The sequence below is a fragment of the Lutra lutra genome, chromosome 8, assembly GCF_902655055.1.
Source record: "Lutra lutra chromosome 8, mLutLut1.2, whole genome shotgun sequence".
In the NCBI taxonomy this organism is placed as follows: Eukaryota; Metazoa; Chordata; class Mammalia; order Carnivora; family Mustelidae; genus Lutra; species Lutra lutra.
The window spans coordinates 19,090,059-19,109,201 of NC_062285.1; the positions used below are offsets into that span (position 1 = coordinate 19,090,059).

A 19,143-nucleotide genomic window follows, 5' to 3' on the forward strand; every position below is an offset into this window, starting at 1 on the left:
CTTTCTGAACAGACCTTGAAAATCACATATTGAGACTCTAGCCTGACAGTGATAACCATTTCTGTATGATTTGGTTGCACGTTCTGAAAATACCCCATTGACCTCATCACCATGACGGAAATTCCTACTGGGTTAGCATTTCGGATTGAAGTGTTCTCTATCCTGAATGACCGTGTTCTTTCATCTAATATTTTCCTCTTCATGTAATGCATGTAACAGCAGGATATTAATTAAGAAGTTTTGGCTTAGAGGCTATGATATGATAGAGAACAGATAACAACATTGTAGGAGTCAGACCATAAATGTGTAGTTTTTTGGAGGCAATACCCCAGAACCAGTTCCATACCTCTTGAACTCCTCCAATAATTTTGAGAATGTACGAGTGTCACTGGAGTAGAGGGTATTTGGGAAGAGCTGATTTTTTGAGAAACATTTGTGAAGAGAATGTTGGGGAGAAGGCTAAGGAGTGCTGCCCACTTACCTCAAGGCTGGTTGGGGGGTGTTTCAGTGGGGCTACTCTGAGAGCTGTAATGCAATGTGTTTGCAATTAGGAAGAGCCGGCTCAGGGCTGACTCCCTGCAGGAAATCTGGAGGGCAAGAGGGAGCTGATTAAATGCCCTCCAGTCTGCTGCTCGTTGGGCTCTGCTTATATCCCCAGGGTTAGGGACTGGCCAGGGGAATGGAAGGGTCATAACTGGTTTGGAAAAAGGATCTGGAGATGATAGGAGACTTGAGCAATAGAGGTTTTATTTAGAAATGACAGAGTTGGGGGGGATGCATGCTGAACAGGTCCTTGAAAACCTCCTTTGACTTGACTCCTCCCATTCTCCTGAAATATAGCCATTGTTGCAGATTTGTTGTAGAACCTTCTGGATCTGTTTTTATGTGTATATAGATAAACATAACACTTATGTACATATAGACTTAAAAAGTCCTTAAATACCATGTATTTTTTCCCATACTTGGTTTTCTCACTTAATATTATAGACCTTTTTCCATATTACTTCATATAGTTCTACCTCATTCTTATAGCAAAATTGTTTCATAACTTGGATGTGAATATGTAACCATTTACCTTTTGATGTCTCATAGGCATTACCATGTCATTTACATGTCATTTACAATGACATGTAAAATGTAGTAACAGGATCTCAATATTAACACAATAAAACCAGAAGGCTTAATTTTTCCCCAGATCTGCTTTCCTTTTCCACTCCCTTCTTAGCAAATGGCATCAGTGAGATCTCCAAAGTCGCTTGGATTCTTCTCATCAGCAACTTTTATTGACTCTGCCCCCAAAATAATTTCTAAATCCATCTACTTCTCTCCACCCTAGTCCAAGCTACCATGTTTGTCACTTGGATCCCTGCAATGGCTTCTAACTAGAATTCTGCTTCCATTATTGTCCTCTTCATAGTCATTCTTTACCCAACAGCCAGAACCATCTTTGAAGAATTATGTTAAATTATGTTAGTCTCACTACTTAGAACTCTCCAATGGTTTCCAGTTATGTCCAGTATAAATGCCCCACTCCTTGCTCCTGCATTTAGAGCCCCTCTTCTGCCATTCTCATCTTATTCCCCTCTTCCCTTGCCCATTATGATTGTCCTCCAGCCTCACAGACATGCAGTCTCTGCACAGTGCTGTTTTCTTCTGGAAGGTTCTTTCCCTGGTCTTTGCCCAGTTGTTCTTTCTAGTTATTCATTCCTTAATGTAATGGTACTTTTTAATGGTGGCCTCCTTGGGATTCCAAGTAACTAGCTACTTGAAACTATCAAACTATTACTTATAAATCTCTGAAATGCTTCTTATTATTAGGAGGGGGCAACATCCAGTGTTAGTTCAAGGTACCGGCTTGGAGTAAGGGGGTTGGGAGTGAGGAATTCGAGGCTGGAGAAGAGGCTTCAAAATCAGCCTGAGAGTTGAAGCCAAAAGAAGCATCCTTTTCATGGAGAGAACAATGTGGAAAGACTACAAATTATGTATTTCACACTTTTATCTAAGCACAGGCCTCTAAGACACATTCCTTTCATGAAATGTTGGAATGTCATGTCTTTCCTTAAACGGTGTAGATTTGTTTCATTTAACGATATGCTGCTTTCAATTTCTGTGTGTAGCTTAGGAATGTCTGCTAGTTCTTGAGAAGCTAGGGGAGAGAAAGGCCTAGGGGAGTCAGCTGTCCTATGGTTATATGTGCATCCCGATTATAGCCGTGCTGTTATCTTTGCAATCCAGAGGTCTCATTTGTATGTAATCCTAGCCATGTCCCATTTTGCCCAGTTGCTAGGTTCTTGCATCCATTTCAACCAAACTTTGGGACTTTCAAGGCTTAACTTTTCAAGGAAATTAATGTGGTATATATTGTTACGTGAATCACTTCCAATAGTTAAACCCTCCAGAACCTATGGAATTGACCATGTGACTTTCTTTAGCCAATAGGAGATTAGCAGACATGACTCAGGCAGACCCTATAAAACTCTTGTGCATTAGGGCTTGTCTTCTTGGAATATAGGTGCCATCATGTTTTTTTTTTTAAGCCTTCAGAGTTTTAGGGTGTTTTATTATACATTAGTATGTAAATGATGTAACTAGGGTCCTATGTAATCTATTGATGTGCTTGAGGATGCTTTTAGATTTGAAAATTCATATTGTAAAATTAAATGACATACTTCTACCCTGGGACCTTGGTGGCTGTCTATGATTAGTGCCTCACTTTCTATATACATTGTCCTTCAAATGAGGTGCTTTGTTTGGGGGCCTTAAAGAGGCTTACTAGAAAAGTTTTTTTAAATACACATAGTTATAATGGAATATTATGATTTTGAAGGTTAAATGCTATTATTTAAATTGTATTCAGAAAAGTGAAACTGAGACTCCAAGTCAGTGAAAATAAGCAGAATTACGAGTAGAAGATAGGAAAAAACATAATATTTTTCTGAGATTGAGATCTTTGTTTATACCTTTTAAAATATAGGATATCACAAATAAGCAAGCCAACATTTACGCCATTGCAGGGAAACTACAAATCTAGATTATGTCACATCTAGGCTACGTCAACATAATCGGAAATAACTGTTTTAGAAGAAATGTAATTAGATACAGCAATGTTTTTTTTTTCTTGTAATACAGTTTTTCATTGAAGAATCCATACACACTGAAAAGTATACAATTTAAGTCTACAGCCTGCTCGAATTTTATAATCAGTTTTAAAATGTGATGAGTCTTAGAGACATGTTTTGTCTGGGTAATTACGACTATTTTGTAAGTAACACATAATTCAATTCAGGCTGCTCAAAATAAGCAGATAATTTATGGTTCTTAGAACTAGACAGTAGAGGAAGCCCTAGGCTGGGCTTGCTCTGGGGCTCAGACAATGTGATTGAGTTTCAGTTTCTATCTTCAGTTCTCAGGCAGGCTTTCTTTTGTTCGCAAAGAGGTTCTTAGCAGCTCCTGGGGCTTCTTCTTTCTCCATCCATGTCTAGAAGAAGAGGGAAAGCTTCTTGATAGTTTGTGTGGAAGGAGAACCCTACTCGTCCCTGGAGAATTTTGGAAGGGCCAGGGATGGAACTTCACAAATCATATTGTGATTATACCCCATACCCCATACCCCAAGGGATGGGGTATAATGGTAAATTTATGTGAGCCCAACAGGACCCCCTGTCTTGGGCCAGCCTCACCCAAGATGAATGGTCTAGTATGGGGGAGCTGTGAGTTGCCCAGTGGCAAAGCAGGGAGCTAATGGGAGTTGGGGGGAAGAGCAGTTGGATTCCAAGGAAGCAAACAGAAATAATTATTCACTGCAGAGCAAAAAGTGACAATTTTGCAATGACATCCTACTGATACTCATCAGATGAGTTACATGTTAACCAATAACTGATCAATTTTATTGTACTGAAATAGAAAAACTTCCTCTTTAGCTAACTGTGTTTCCTTTCTTAATTCAGGTTAGTAGGCAGGAGCCTTCTGATCCCTTGTGAATAAGTCACTCCAAGCCATGTTCCTCCCACAAATTTTAAAACTCTTCCTAGTTTTGTAGAAATAAGAGTCCAAAGCCATGATCTTGATGTGAAATGGCAGCACAGTTGTTAACAGTTTTTCACATTCTTGTGGAGCCCTCACTGCATGTTTTATTTTCTCCAGAAAGACTATAAGAGAGATCTGGAGACTGAAATAAGAGGGAAGGGCATGCAGGTGGGCCCAGACACTCCTGATATCCAGAGAGCCAAGAAAGCATCGGAAATGGCCAGCCAGGTGAGGAACCCACAAGATACAAAGTTTACAACAGACACGATGATCTGCGTATAGAAAAAGCATAAATGGCATTTTCGTGTGTAGCCTTGATATTCAAACACATATATATCAGCCTTGCTCTGGAAGGAGAAGCGAAGCTCTGAAGATTATTTTCTGTTTGTTTAGAAAGAATATAAGAAAGATCTGGAAAATGAAATTAAGGGGAAAGGAATGCAAGTGAGCATGGACATCCTGGACATACTACGAGCCAAGAGAGCATCAGAAATCTACAGCCAGGTTGGTGGAGGGAGTAAAGAGGCTCTGAATATCATTTTCTGATTTTCAGTCCTCATGTGCTTTGTGCGTCTCTAAGACTGGTATTTTTTGGAGGGCACTGTGTTCAAAGTCACTGCACTCTATTCTAGGAGCTATTGGTCAAACTTGATTAAACTCACTAATGAAAGGAAATTTGCTGTAAATTCAATTCAGTGGATGTTATTGAGTGTCTGAGCTCCCCTGTTTGAGTCCAACAACAATGTGATCCTTTTTATTTTTAGTTTTTGACTCTAGTGCACGCTTGAATCCAGAGCTCACACTATAGAGAAAAGATTACAGATGAGTTTGTCTATTAACCATCTCATAGTAATAATGAATATTATCCCTAAATAGTCAGCTCCAATGAAGAATGAATAAAACTGCAAGGTGGAAGGTGAAATTGAACATTAACTAAAAATTAAGAGAAGAGTGGTCTTCTTGGTAAAATTTAATTTACCAAGTGTGACCTGTCACACATCCTCTCAAAAGACTTGTAGAAAAAAAGCTCTAGAAAAGCTGGATATGGATATAACCACAAAAGAATATATCTCATGGAAGAAGTTATGGATAAAATCTGATCTGGGCAAAAAATTCATTAGGGAATATTGTCTTCGCTATAAAATTTACAAGGAAAAGAATGAATCCCAATGGAAAAAAAAATCAGTAAAGGGGAATGAAAAAATTAAAATGGTGATAGAAAATTGACAAAGGAATTACATTTGATGAATGGGATTTATGATGAAAAGAATTTTCAACAAAATCTGACCAAATTTGTTAGAATTCTGATTAAAGCACAAGCAGAATCTGAACATCTAAAGGGTGTCTCCAGACGACAGAGTCAAATGTCAAAGGAATTGTCTGCTTCTCGGCTCCTCAGATGACACACTGTGGGATGGGCCTGAAATGCATGGCCATCTGTCCTCAGTGTCTCCTGGTGCCACCTGAACTAGGAGAAGTTGGCTCTAACTATATCAAGTGACTAAAATTATAAATAAATACATAAACCAAGTAAAGGGTCATAGGAGTCAGTGGAGAAAAGTTACTGTTTCAAGAATGTCAGTCTCATTCATTCATTCATTCAGTAAATACTTTCTGAGCACCCACTTATGTGTAAAATTAGACATGGTTTTGCCCTTGGGGAACTAATCTCGTAGTTTAATAATCAAATAATCACACAAATACAGTATTACCCACCATGATATATGCCACTCCCTCCAAAGGTAAGGGCTTCCCATGGGAAGCGATGCCTGAGTTGTCAGCATTCCTGCCTTAGCTTAACAGTGTTGCTTTGTTTGTGTGGGACAGAAGGATAAATCTAACTTCAAGGAATTTTCATTATTTTAGGATACAATGGAATACTTATGAGATTGTAACGATGCTGTGCTGAGTCTCAACACGAACAATAATTACCTTTCCTGACAAGCATGCGAATGCCATAATGGTTAACTTCACTGACTTTGGACCCAGAGTGCCTGGGTTGAATCCTGGCTCTGACACTTCTTAGCGAGTGTCTCAGTTTCCCCATCTGTAAGAGAGGATAGTAACACCATCTGCTTGGAGAGTTGATTTAATGAGTTAATGTGTATTTCGAACCATACCTATGACTATATAAACGTGGGTACTCGTTGAAGGTATGGCCCAGATTGTACCAGAGCTTATAGTAATACATTTAGTACACAGAAAATTGAGATTTTAATCTCAACTACAGAAATACTAGTGTCTTTCCATTATACAAATGTATCTTTTTCTGAAGTAGGAAACAAAGCACAAATCCAGAAGCGTGAAAAATAGCACATATAGAGAGCCATGTTACTCGTAGGAGCTATAGGACTACCTTGAACAGGGACTGGGGCTGCTCATGAAGGACTAGGTTTCTTCAGGGTTCTGGTCACCAATTCCAATGCATGTATGTGGAGGCTTCCCCATACCAACAAGCAATTCTTGGACATCAGAAGGGGACTGGAGAATTCAACTCAATTCTGGCACTGTCTACTAGAAGCTGGCACCAAGTTCTACAGTTTATGGGCTCAGTCCTACAGGATGGTTCCCCTCCCCTTTTCAGATGCCAATTGCAAGCTCAGTTTTTCACCTGGGCTTTCACCGGCTTCCCAGGACCCCGTACTCAGGGTTCATTTGCTAGAGCAGCAGACGGAACTTACTAGATCAGCAGTTTATTATAAAAGGATATAACTTGGGAACAGCCAGATGGAAGAGATGCATTGGGCAAGGTATGAGGAAGGGTCATGGAACTTCCAAGCTCTCTCTAGGTTCATTCCCCATTTCCCCCAAATCTCGCCATGTTCACCAACCTGAAGCTCTCTAAACCCTTTCCTTTTGGGTTTTATGGAAGCTTCATTACATAGGCATGATTGATCAACTCTGGGTATTGGTGATTGATTCAAGCTTCAGCTCCTCTCCTCTCCCCAGAGGTTGTGGGTTGGGGACTGAAAGTTCTAACCCTCTAATCCCTTGTTTGGTTCCCCTGGCAACCAGTCCCATCCTTAAGTGTGGTCCAAAAATCATTTCACTAACATGACTAAAGGTATTTTAACCACTCTCATCATAGGAAATTCTGACAGTTTTAGGAGCTCTGTGCCAGAAATAGGGACAAAAACCAAATGTGTATTTCTTATTGTAAGTCATAATATCACAAGTTTCTAATCTTAGAAATGGCACAGAGGCCAAGGCCTCTGGAGGCCTTTGGATGGACTGGGGTGGGAACCGTTTCCTGAGAAGAGGCAGCCTGTTTCTCTGGACTCTTTGCTAACTGTTTGCTTATTCCTTTTATTTCTGCTGTCCCATCAACAACTGCTTTGAATCATAAGATATAATTTATGAGTATATGAGCCATGTGGAATAATAGAGTTGGAAGCTGCATTATTTTCTATCTCTCATACATGTACATCACACACAGTCTCAGATTCATATTAAATGTTTATATTTTTAGAAAAAGTATAAAGACGAAGCAGAGAAGATGCTTTCTAACTATAGTTCTGTGTTAGACACTCCTGAAATTCAGAGAATCAAGATAACTCAACAAAACATTAGTGCGGTGAGTAACAATTACTGCTTCTCAGTGGGCACCTTGAAATTTTGTTTCCAGAAGGAAGGCATTTTTCCTCATTATCTGATTGTTGCGTTGTTTGAATTTTCTATCAAACGTATTATATTTCCTTCGTTAATATAACAAGAGTACTGTTAACCAAAATTCAGTCAAGTCAACTTAAAGATCTGATTGGTTTTATTCAATAATTCATGAATCAGGCAGTGTCCCCTCTAACAGATTTGAGAATGATCAGTAGAGATGTACAAAATGTAAGGCTTTGATAGGCAGAAACCAGCAGGACAAGGAAGTTATTAGCAAGAGAGAAAATAGGATTGCTTCAGAGAAGGTCACCTTCCCTTAGGGAAGAAGATGGGGGTCTATCACGCAGATTACCTCTCTAGTGCTGATGAGGAAATTCCAGACTGATTGGTTTAAAGTTCCACTCTTGGGAGAAGCTGAAACTGCAGTTATTTTAGGTATTAAGTTTTGATGGGTCTTAACATGAGTGACTCCATTTTGGGCCTGTTGTTTCCCTTTAATAGTACCAAATGTTCTTATATGGTACAATTTATCATGATTGTTTTGGAATTACAAATTCAAATTTTCTTCTGTGGTACAAGTAAGAGTTCTTTTTAACTGAAATTTAAAATTTTACTCACGGAAGAGGTCTTAATCTTCCACACAGATTTTACTTTGGAGATGAGAATAATCCTATAAAATGACTTCCTGATCACTGATTTGCCATGATAATGTATTTAGGAATTTACTAGTTTATAACCAACTCCTAAACTTTTATATTTTTTACTTTGAGGAATAGGAGTTGTATCAGCAATCATTAATTAAGGGACGAGTCTATGTTTGATGGATATACAAACCTGAATTCTAAAATTATAAAAATTGACCATACAGCCAATATTTATAAGTAGAACTAGCTCATCAGTCATTTAGTAGTTAAGTAAAGGTCCCATCAAAATACAAATTCTATGAAGTCTGAGGACTTTCGGAATATTTCTACTTTGTAATAAATTGGCAAACTCAAAACCTGCAGGTGTGCTAGTCAGGTACCGTTAGGGCCTTCAAAGCAAGTGTGCTAAGAAAGGGAAAAGTCTGGCTTGAAGGGATGATCAGGGGGAAAAAGATGTTTCCACTCTTAACTCCTGTGATTCCATGTGTTATAGATTTTTTCTGTGGGGGAAAACATCTCTGAGGCCATACTCTCCCAACCCCCATTAGGGCTCACTGAGTTACCAAATCTTAACAGAGGGAATAGTTTTGTCCTCATCTGCCTTTCTGATATTTACTCTACTATTCGGTAAAACATTTTGTTTCTTCGTTTTGCTTTGTCTTAGAAAGGCCCGGATTGTTGGTAGGAGTGGAGAGCCATGTGGGCAGGTTAACGAATAAGTAGAAGAGACGGAAATAGACTGAATAAACTTTTGATGTTGATGATGAAGCCACTATTTTCTGCGAAGAGAATGAGGGCATCTTTGTGTTTGGAGAATAGCACTTGCTTAAAATTTCATGCCATTTTTGAATTAAATGGAACTGCTTAGTAAGCTTTTCTAATATATGCTTTGCTTTTTCTCAAACGCACATATGATACATGTTTATATTTGAAGAAGGAGACTCTAGTTTGCCAACTTTTTTTTTTTAAGATTTTATTTATTTATTTGACAGAGATCACAAGTAGGCAGAGAGGCAGGCGGTGGGGGAGGGGAAGCAGGCTCCCTGCTGAGCAGAGAGCCTGATGGGGGGCTCAACCCCAGGACCCTGAGACCATGACCTGAGCCGAAGGCAGAGGCTTTAACCCACTGAGCCACCCAGGTGCCCCACGTTTGCCAACTTCTATTCTTAGATCACATAATCTGCAGCCATGTCAGGTACCACACACGAGGTGTCGGGGGTTACCTGTGGGATGCTGTGGAATGTGAGACCCAAATTGGACATTTATTCTCATAATGGATTATTTAATTGATTGATAAACCTCGTTAACTCATAAACAGAAGCTGTATTCACATTACCTGAGAACCTAAGAAACTGTCTTTCTTTAATAAGAATCTGATCTAGGACCTGAATTCCAATAAGCTTCTAGTTATTCTTTCCTTCTCTTATAATAAAGATATTTTATAAGAAAGAAATAGGAGCCGGCACAGCAGTAAAAGATACTCCAGAGACTGAATGAATGAAGAAAAATCAGCAGAATATTAGTTTAGTAAAGTGCTTTACAACATTAATTATCCTTTCCAAACGCAAACATAAGCTAGATAAATGTTTTTAGTTCTTTGCTAAACTGGCTGCTTTTTCTTTTAGTCTTCACTTTGTTAAAATGCTATTTCATCAAATATCAAAGTTCTCACTTTCAGAAGGAAAACTGTAGCCTTGTTCCCCTTGAACCTAAAGCAGTGTTTCATCTTGATCTCTCATAGTGCACGAGAGATAGATCACTTTAATAGTCCAGTAATGAAATCTAGGATTAGATTTCATCTTTTGAACAGAATTTTAACTGCATTAAATTTTTCAGAGGAAAGATAAATTTCAGTACCTCTCCACAACTTGGAGGAAAGAAATTTTACCCTACAGAACGATTAAAGGCCCTTAGTACATTTATTTGGTGACTTAAGAGAAGGTTTCAGAGGCCCCGTTTGTGTTCTACTTCTTCCAGCTTTCAGCAAAGCAAAAACATGCACCTTTGCTATAATTTGCAAAATAACTTACCCTCCAACTCTCTTTGAGCTTGGAGGGGGAGGGTAGAGGAGGTGCTTACTATTATGGGTGAAAACTTTTTCATTCGGTATTTGACATTTACAATGGAGACTTGCTATCCTTACCAACAGGAATTCTTCCATGGATATGTAGTATATTTAATTTCATTCATTCTTTCTTTCTTCTCTTTTGATTTTTTTATTTTTTAGCATTTTGTAGCCATAAAGTATTTTTATTTTATTTTATTTTAGGGAGGGAGAGAAAGAAACTTAAGCAGGCTCCTTGTCCAGTGAAGAGCCCCACATGAGGCTCGATCTCACAACCCTTAGATATGACCCGAGCCAAAATCAAGAGTTGGATTCTTAACTGACTGAGCCACCCAGGCACCACATATATTTAGTTCCTTGTTGAGGAAGTTCTTTCCTGAAATCCCCTTCTCCTTTCTCTTCACCTTCCCTCTTGAAGGCAGAGCCTTTAAGTAATTCAAGTAGAACAGCCTGGGTTAGACATATCTGTCAGGATAGTTACGTGGCATTCTAGAAGATGAGTGCACATGGGCTTTTGTGGAGAAAGAGTAGGAAAGTCAAGGTAATGCTGTTATAAAGCACACTTCAAAAAAATCTGCAGAATACTAGTGCAATAAAATTTCTGTAGCATGAATGAACAAAGCTTTCTCCTGAAGAAAGCGTGAGGAGAAGGAGCTTACAGTGAGGGCGTGCAAATGTGTTCTGATCCACTGTGGCGAGAGCCTTTTGTCTGGCCATGCTGGGGTCCGCTGGGGAAGTTAGTTTGGCAGAAAAGAATACAATGTTTGTTTCCTTCACTTCCAAATGATAATATTTGAAATATACCCATCAGTGTACTGAAATACTATGTTATAAATGTTCTGTAGTATGCAATTCCATTGCCTATAGGAAGATGACTGTGCCATTTTGATTAGTTTAAAGTCGTATGAAAAACACAAATGTTCATCTTTAATCATGTTTAGCTTCTCACCCGAGGAAAATCACGCAAAGTAGTATGGTAGATCATTTCTTTTTCCAGCATTCCGCTGCCTCTCCTAGCAAACAATAAATGTTCTGTATCTCTATGAGGTTGGGGCCATAAACTCCTGCTTAGTATTCAAATGGAAAGTTGCCCTTTCAAGATTAGCCAGATCTGTCAAACCAGGATATGATTCTCTAACATTTAAAGATCTCGACATTTTCCACCTCCCCTGTACAAGCGTTTTAGCTATTAGCTTTCCCCGTTAAGAACTATTTTTGAATCTTTATTTAGAGGTGGTCTTTCACAGTGTATTCTTGATTTAACTATTTCGGTTCTGGACTCATATTGCCATTGTTACTCATATTAAACCTAAGGCTCCTAGGACATAGACATGTAGGTTACCATTTCTTTGCCACCGTCAGCGTGGATTTCAGCCTGAATCATTTAAACATTACCAAGTGATTTCTTTTTTTTTTTTTAAATGATTTTATTTATTTGATAGAGATCACAAGTAGGCAAAGAGGCAGGCAGAGAGAAAGCAGGGGTGTGGGCGGGGAGCAGGCTCCCTGCTGAACAGAGAGCCCGATGCGGGGCTTGATCCCAGGATATGACCTGAGCCGAAGGCAGAGGCTTTAAGCCACCCAGGCGCCCCTACCGAGTGATTTCTAAAACCTGGTTTGCGTAGATTTAAGTCTTTGCTTAATTTCAACATGGGCCTCTATCATTTTTGCCTGCATTTGCTACATGTAAATATTTATGTGTGTCCTTTTTCTTGAATCTAATCTTCCATGAATCTTAGACTTATTAAAATACCACTTGATACAATGGTATTACTAATCATTTCATAAATTCAAAGAGCTGTTTCTTGTCTCATGCATAACCGTGTGCCAACATGACCATTTTTGTCTGGTTGATCTTCCTTTAAATAGATTTGAGGGAAGAGCTTTTGAATAAAGTGGGTGCCAGGATATGGGCTGGATTTGTAGAACATGATTCTGTGGGTAGAAGACACATCCCGACTTTCTGCCACAGGCCCTTCAATGCAAATCAGGGGCCTTGGCCTCTGCTTTTTTGTACATTTCCCTCCACCTTCCACTTTCTCTTCTTTTGTTCTGCCACTTTATTTTTTTCCTTATTCCAGAATATTGGCATGCTCTCACCTAAATAAGCAGTCTTCCCAAGACTCTGTAGCAAACGCAGTTTGGCTTTTGTCTTTAAATCCATGATACATTTAAATTCACACATTAATGAGTAGAAACTGCTTTTTGCCTAGAAACTTATAAGTTATTATATTCCTTAGGAGGATTTCCAAGGTTTTTTGTGTATCTGCCTAATGATAAAATTTATTTTCATAAGCAACATTTGCTTATTTTAATGAAATAATTCCTATGGTGATGGCTAGGTGAATAGATATGAGTTCATTGGCACGTTTGGATAAAAAAAAGCATCATCCCACAAAATAAAATAAAAATTTCTGTTCCCACTGAAGGAGAATTACTGTTGGGAGTTTAAAAATTCAGCTGTGTCATAGTTACGAATGCAAGAGTCTTACCTATCTTTTAAGCCTTGCATTGAAGAAAACCCACATTGTTTTTTTCTGTTTGTTTTGTTTTTAATAATTTACCACCTTATTTCTTAAATACATAATGCAGGTAAAATACAAAGAAGAGATGCATCAGGCAACGGCCATTTCCGATCCTCCGGAGCTAAAGAGAGCTAAAGAAAACCAGAAGAACATCAGCAATGTGTGATCATATTTCTTGAGTACCGTTTTCTATTTCATTGAATGGCAGTAGGCAGGGAGGGCGTGCACTTGTACGAGCGAAGCCCCAGGACAATGCACACTGTTGCATTTGTGCATCAAAGGACATGTTACTTGAATGCCGCTCAGTTCTTGTTCTGGGGAAATTCAAAGCTGAGTGTGACTTCTCCAGGCCTCTAGGAAAAACAGACATGGGAATAAACACCCACTGTGCATGATGAGCTATCACAATAGTTAATATTTACTGACTGTTTGCTATGCTTGTGGAGTACATTACACGTGGTGTCTCATTTAATGATAAATAATGATTCCTTTTGCGAAGTGCTGTGGAAATGCAGAGGAGGAAGACAGTGTTCGTGGTAGAGAGGGGAAGACCCTCCGGGGAAGTGTAACATTTGAGTTAGATCTTGAAGGGTTAATAAGAGTTGGGGTGGATTTCGTGAGGAAGTGCCTTCCTGGCATCTGTACAGGTTCTACATGCTGGTCAAGGAGGGGAAGGTTTAGTGTGATGAGTGCATGGGGTAGAAGGTGGCAGGGAACTGCTGGTGCAGAGAGAAGTAGTTCGGGCCCTAAGGAGGCTAGTCGGGAGTCCTGGTATTTCCCGAAGTGCGGTTCACGTGTAACTGACAGGTGCTCCTCCCACGAGCAGGTCTTGGCTTAGGGATTATAATGTCTTAATGTGTCCCTTTTTCTAAAAGAAAGGGTAGTAGTTTTCAATGTGTCAGAGAGACCTAACACCCCCTTAAAATAACTTTATTTGCAAATAGTAGTGAGTTAATTTAATGCAAGACTAATATTGGTGATCATAGCATGCTTGAGAGCCGGCCTGGCATACGGTAAGGGCTGTGCACATGGTAGAAACTGGCACCATACTGGAGTCATAGGAAATACGGGGATCCTGGTCTGCTGGCTGGATCCCAGCTTCAGCGTTTACTCGCTGTATACCCTTTACAAACCCCCACCTCTCCCAGCCTCAACTTCCTTATCTATGAAGCCGGGACGAGGGTATTATGTGAGATTGTGCCTGGAGAGCACTTAGCCTCTCTGTGAATAAATGAATGAAAACAAGACGTGAAGAGTCCCCAGTATCAGGTTTACATCCCCAGACTTACATCCACTGCCAGGTGGCTACAGCAGTTTCTCCACTTCCGTCATGCCAGTCAGCAGCATTTTCCCCCTCCACGCTCTACCCGGAGTAATCTTTCCTTGCATCCTGGCCATCAGTAGAGCGGACACTGGACCTTTATTCACTTTAACTGAGACAATTCATTATCCCAGATACAGAATCTGCCTAAATTCTCAACCACATCTCCCAGCACAAAGAAAGGCGCCCACTGAGGAAAGCAGTCCCCCAGAAGGGGCCTGACCCTTTGTCCTTTATTTCCTGGCTGATCAAGCTTCTCTTCACTGTCATGTTCGCGGCTGAGGGGTGCAGCTCAAGTGCATTTTTATCCGCAGGCCCCGCAGGTCCTGTGATGTCTCGCAAGAAAAAAAAAAAATTCCCTTCCACTAAATTTAAATTCCAGAAAATCATTAAGACCATCCCTGTGGAGTTCCTCATAATAGGATTTTCACCTTCAGTTTTACTTTTTGCCTGTCAAAAATTCGTTTGACAGACATGCTGTTCCATTTCTTTGTGCTGGATGTTCATTTATTTCCCGGGGGTGTCATGGGATTGCTGGAAAACTGACCACAAATGTCAGGGTCTGATCCTCCCAGCCAAGAAAGAGCACATCCTAGGCAGTAGGTCAGGCAGATTTCCATAATGCCAGTCCGAGCGCAGGCTTGCCATCGTGGGCACTTGGTAGAGAAGGGAAACGTTGAGGTTCGGGGTGTGTTTCTGTAGCAACAGTCTGTCACAGAGGTGCACGTGTGGGACGGGGGCAGCCCTCCTCGCTGATGACAAGAATATACACTTTTTATTGTTAAATATAAAATGGTGGTTTGATAGTGTTGCTTTAGTGCTATGAAGAAATGAATTCACAGAAGGGGTAATTTCTTATGACCAATAATGGCCAAACTCAAACCACCAATACATAAGACAATTCCAAAGAAGCACCACCAAAACACGGAATTCAAAACATTTGGACAAGAAGGAGCTAGGAGTCTGGGATGAGTGTGTTAGAGACGTCTGTTAGGAATGCCTATTTCACTTTACAATCCTAATGAAGATTTTAACTAACTTAATGCCCTGTAGCCGTGGGGCATTCCTTCTAGTCTGTTCTGGACGGTGGGTTCACACCTCCTTTGCCTAACTCCACGTGGTCTTGGACCTTGTCCCACAGCTCCAGTACAAACAGCAATGCCCCAAGGCCACGCCGGTGAGCGTCACGCCGGAGATGGAGAGGGTGAGGAGAAACCAGGAGGAGCTGAGTACGGCAAGTGGTTCTGTGTTCTCTATTGTCAAGTGTTACTAATTTTTCTTTCCTGTGATCCCGGAAGTGCAGGACTGTCTTGCTGTGATTTAGCCATGCTTGTTTAGTCAAGAAATCTTCAGTAAGCCCCCCCAGTATACAAACTGTACACAAAGATGGGCAAGACCTAGTTCCTGTCCTCATGGACTTCATAGTTGAGTAGGTAAATCTCTAGTTTCAGGGAAGGGTCTGGAGAGAAGTAGATCTGTTGTCAGTCTGAGAAAAAACAAAACAAAACTTGTTGGAATAGAGCAAAATGAAGACCCAGCTGGGCTGGGATTCAAAGGCATAATGTCAGAGCAGGAAACCTCTAAATAAAATGAAAAACTTTAGTCAGTCAGTAATGTGTTGCTAATAAATCAGTGAGGGGTTAACAGTCAGGAGATACCTCTAACAGGGCTCCTGTGTGAACTGCTTTATGTGAACCCATGAGGTTGGTACAAGTTATTTCTCTGGTTTGTAAGTGCCAAAAACTGAGTCTTGGGGAGGTCAGAGGACATGCCGGGGACCCATAGTTTGAAGGATAGAGATGGGATTTGAACCCAGGCCTCCCTCAATTCAGAAATCCCTTTCAAAGTACCCCCTATTAGGTATTTTTCCCATTTTGGGGACCCTTTCATGGAAATTTTACCAAAATAAACAATAGCCTTCTTCTTCCCCGAAAGGGAATTTTGAAAGACTTTAAAATTTGAGTGTGAGTTCTTCCAGGTGGAGGAGAAAATCAGGCTGAACACTGCTTTATTCGAATAATACCCTTGGAATGTGGTAGGAACAAGGGATCTTCAGCTTCTTTTGAAAGCCTCAGGTCAGAAGGAGAGTAAATGGCTACCACTCAGCTACCTCACTGTGGTTCTCTTGCAATGACTTCATTCCCTGTGTCTCCCTTATGTTTCCATGGCTTTCAGTTAATGGAATTGGCAGTGAGCTTTGGTATTCAACAGCAAAGTATTTATTGAAAAATCAAAAGAATCAGGATCCAGGTGTAGATAGGAACTGAAGGGTGGGCGCTTAACTACAGTGGGGGAAAACGTGTACAGAAAGGGTCAATTTTGAGGTTCCTTCTCTACGGTGTGTGGGGGAGACCATTCTACTATCTGTTGAAACTCTTGCTTATCCTCTGCAGGTGAAATACAAAGGAGAAACTAAACAGGCAACGGCCATTTCTGATCCACCAGAGCTGAAGAGAGTTAAAGAAAATCAGAAGAACATCAGCAATGTGTGACCTTAGTAGCTTTCTTTCTCATGATAGCAAACGTATTATGGACATGTTGTCGAAGGGATCACGTTGATAACATTTTCATAACCTTGAATTGGCTCTTCTGCTCTCCATTGCCTGCCAGTTTACTTGAAAGGTTGTAGGGTCTGCGGTGGGGTGGGTACAGACAGGCATTCCGTCCTCTAGATTTCCCAGTGACCGCCAGTACGATTTTGGTCTATTGATGACTGTGTGTCCCTCTCATCTTGTCTGCGTGCTTACAGCTGCTGTGTTTCCCCAAAGGGATGCGGTGGTGGCTTCTAGCATCTTGGCCCTTCAGATAAGCTTTCCCACTGCTTTTCCTACTAGTATGTGTTCTTGTTCACTAGCCTGTCCGGTCCCATCGCCCACTCCCAGCTACTGTCGCTTTATTTTTGGACAGCGTCTTGGGGGAAATGATAAAGTGTGCATGCCTGAAGAGATCACAAGGGACGGGCCCCATGGGAGCTGTCAGTTTTTACTCAGGCACCAACCCCTGGCGTGTTCTCAACCCCCTTCTGTTTTTTTTTTTTTTTAATTTTTAAATTTTTTTATAAACATATAATGTATTATTAGCCCCGGTGCTACAGGTCTGTGAATCGCCAGGTTTACATAGTTCACAGCACTCACTATAGCCCATACCCTCCCCAATGTCCATAATCCCACTGCCCGCTCCCTACCGCCCTACCCCCGGCAACCCTCAGGTTTGTTTGGTGAGATTAAGAGTCTCTTATGGTTTGTCTCCCTCCCTTCCTACCCCCCAAACCCTCCACGTTGCATCTCCACTTCCTCATATCGGGGAGGTCATATGATAGTTGTCTTTCTCTGATTGACTTATTTCGCTCAGCATAATACCCTCTAGTTCCACCCATGTCATTGCAAATGGCAAGATTTCATTTCTTTTGAAGGCTGCATAGTATTCCATTGTATATATATATATATATATATATATATATATATATATATATACCACATCTTCTTTATCCATTCATCTGTTGATGGATATCTAGGTTCTTTCCATAGTTTGGCTATTGTGGAAATTGCTGCTATAAACATTCGGGTGCACATGCCCCTTCGGATCACTACGTTTGTATCTTTAGGGTAAATACCCAGTAGTGCAATTGCTGGGTCATAAGGTAGCTCTATTTCCAACTTTTTGAGGAACCTCCATGCTGTTTTCCAGAGTGTTAACTCCCTTCTGTTTATGTAATCCATGGCTGTAGGTCACTGAGAGAATCCTTTTTTGAGGTCATTAAGGTCATTAACATATAGATTGGGTTCTCTGGAAGAGGAAATCTGGAAATCTATTAGGTTCAAAGAAATCTTTTCTTCTTCAAACCTTTAAAGTCTTATGAGCTTATAAAACAAAGGCAGGTCACTGTTTGGCACTTCTCCTCACAACTGTGTTTTGGAGAAGTAGATGCTCATCTTTTCCTGATCTATGTAAAATCACAGTTGACATAACTCCATTAGTCTCAGAAAGGAACATGTTACTGAGAAGGAAGAATGGATCTGTGGGAAGCATGCCGGCCTGTTTATGCGTGACGTCGGTCCCCTACTTAGGCATCTTTTCAAAAGTTCTGCTACATGCAGTTAATTACTGACAAACTGTAATAGTGTATGTGTAGGAACACCTTTAAGGAATATCCATGAAGACAATTTCTCCTCTTCCTTTGTGATACAATGCTTCTGACAGCTTTACTGATGGTATGCTCATATATTTGAGTGACTTCATTCCCAGGGATTCATGCTATGGGAGGAATGAAAATAGATTGATTTAAAACGCAAGCATTTTAAATATGGTTAGCCCTCTAGATGGCATTCTCCTTTTTTCATAGTTCCCTTTCTTGGCTAGCTCCTTAAGATAGCTACTGTGAGATGCTTATTTATTCGAATTGATTCACAGTCCTCTTATTTTTTATTCTCTGAAATGGCAGGTTCGTTATAAAGGTCAACTGGGAAGAGCTACAGCTTTAAGCGTAACTCCTGAAATGGAAAGAGTGAAGAAGAACCAAGAAAATATCAGTTCGGCAAGTGGTTTTATCCGTTTTGGTCTGTTACAAAGGATGTGTCCGTTATTATTTGCTTGCAGTCCTGTTTGTCTTTTTTTTTTTTCTTTTGTGAAAATAAAAAGTATTTTCAAGCAGCATTTGTGATACACGCAGTAAGTACATGTGTTATTTCCAATGACTTCCATTGCAAAACTTGACGTTATCCCGCAACCCTTCATTGCTCTTTCCAGATGTGATCAATGGTTACCTTCAAAGCTTAGTTCAAAGCTTAGTTTCAGACTCTATCATGCTCATTTAAACAGTGATTCAGGTTATGTTAGCCAGTGTCTTTGAAAGTGGTGATGTCTTTGATGCACAAGTTACGGGAGTGTCACTTTGCAGATGTACTCCATTGGCTGCGGATTGTTAAATGTTCTCAGCAAAACAAAATCAGGAATGAC

At 40.3% G+C, this 19,143-nt stretch overlaps 1 protein-coding gene across 6 annotated transcripts in view; it reads left to right on the forward strand.

Moving 5' to 3' along the window:
- The window catches only part of NEBL (nebulette), a 373,419-nt gene that overhangs the window by 316,877 nt on the left and 37,399 nt on the right, over positions 1-19,143 (forward strand). For 2 of the 6 annotated variants that reach the window (XM_047739978.1, XM_047739976.1), the window contains 7 exons: positions 4,141-4,251; positions 4,417-4,527; positions 7,493-7,597; positions 12,934-13,026; positions 15,329-15,421; positions 16,581-16,673; positions 18,629-18,721. The exons of 2 other annotated variants lie outside the window; for them this stretch is intronic. In XM_047739978.1, coding sequence (XP_047595934.1) covers positions 4,141-4,251; positions 4,417-4,527; positions 7,493-7,597; positions 12,934-13,026; positions 15,329-15,421; positions 16,581-16,673; positions 18,629-18,721 — 699 coding nt within the window. The remainder of the gene's footprint in view (positions 1-4,140; positions 4,252-4,416; positions 4,528-7,492; positions 7,598-12,933; positions 13,027-15,328; positions 15,422-16,580; positions 16,674-18,628; positions 18,722-19,143) is intronic. 2 more of the 6 variants (XM_047739977.1, XM_047739979.1) reach the window with 2 other exon arrangements.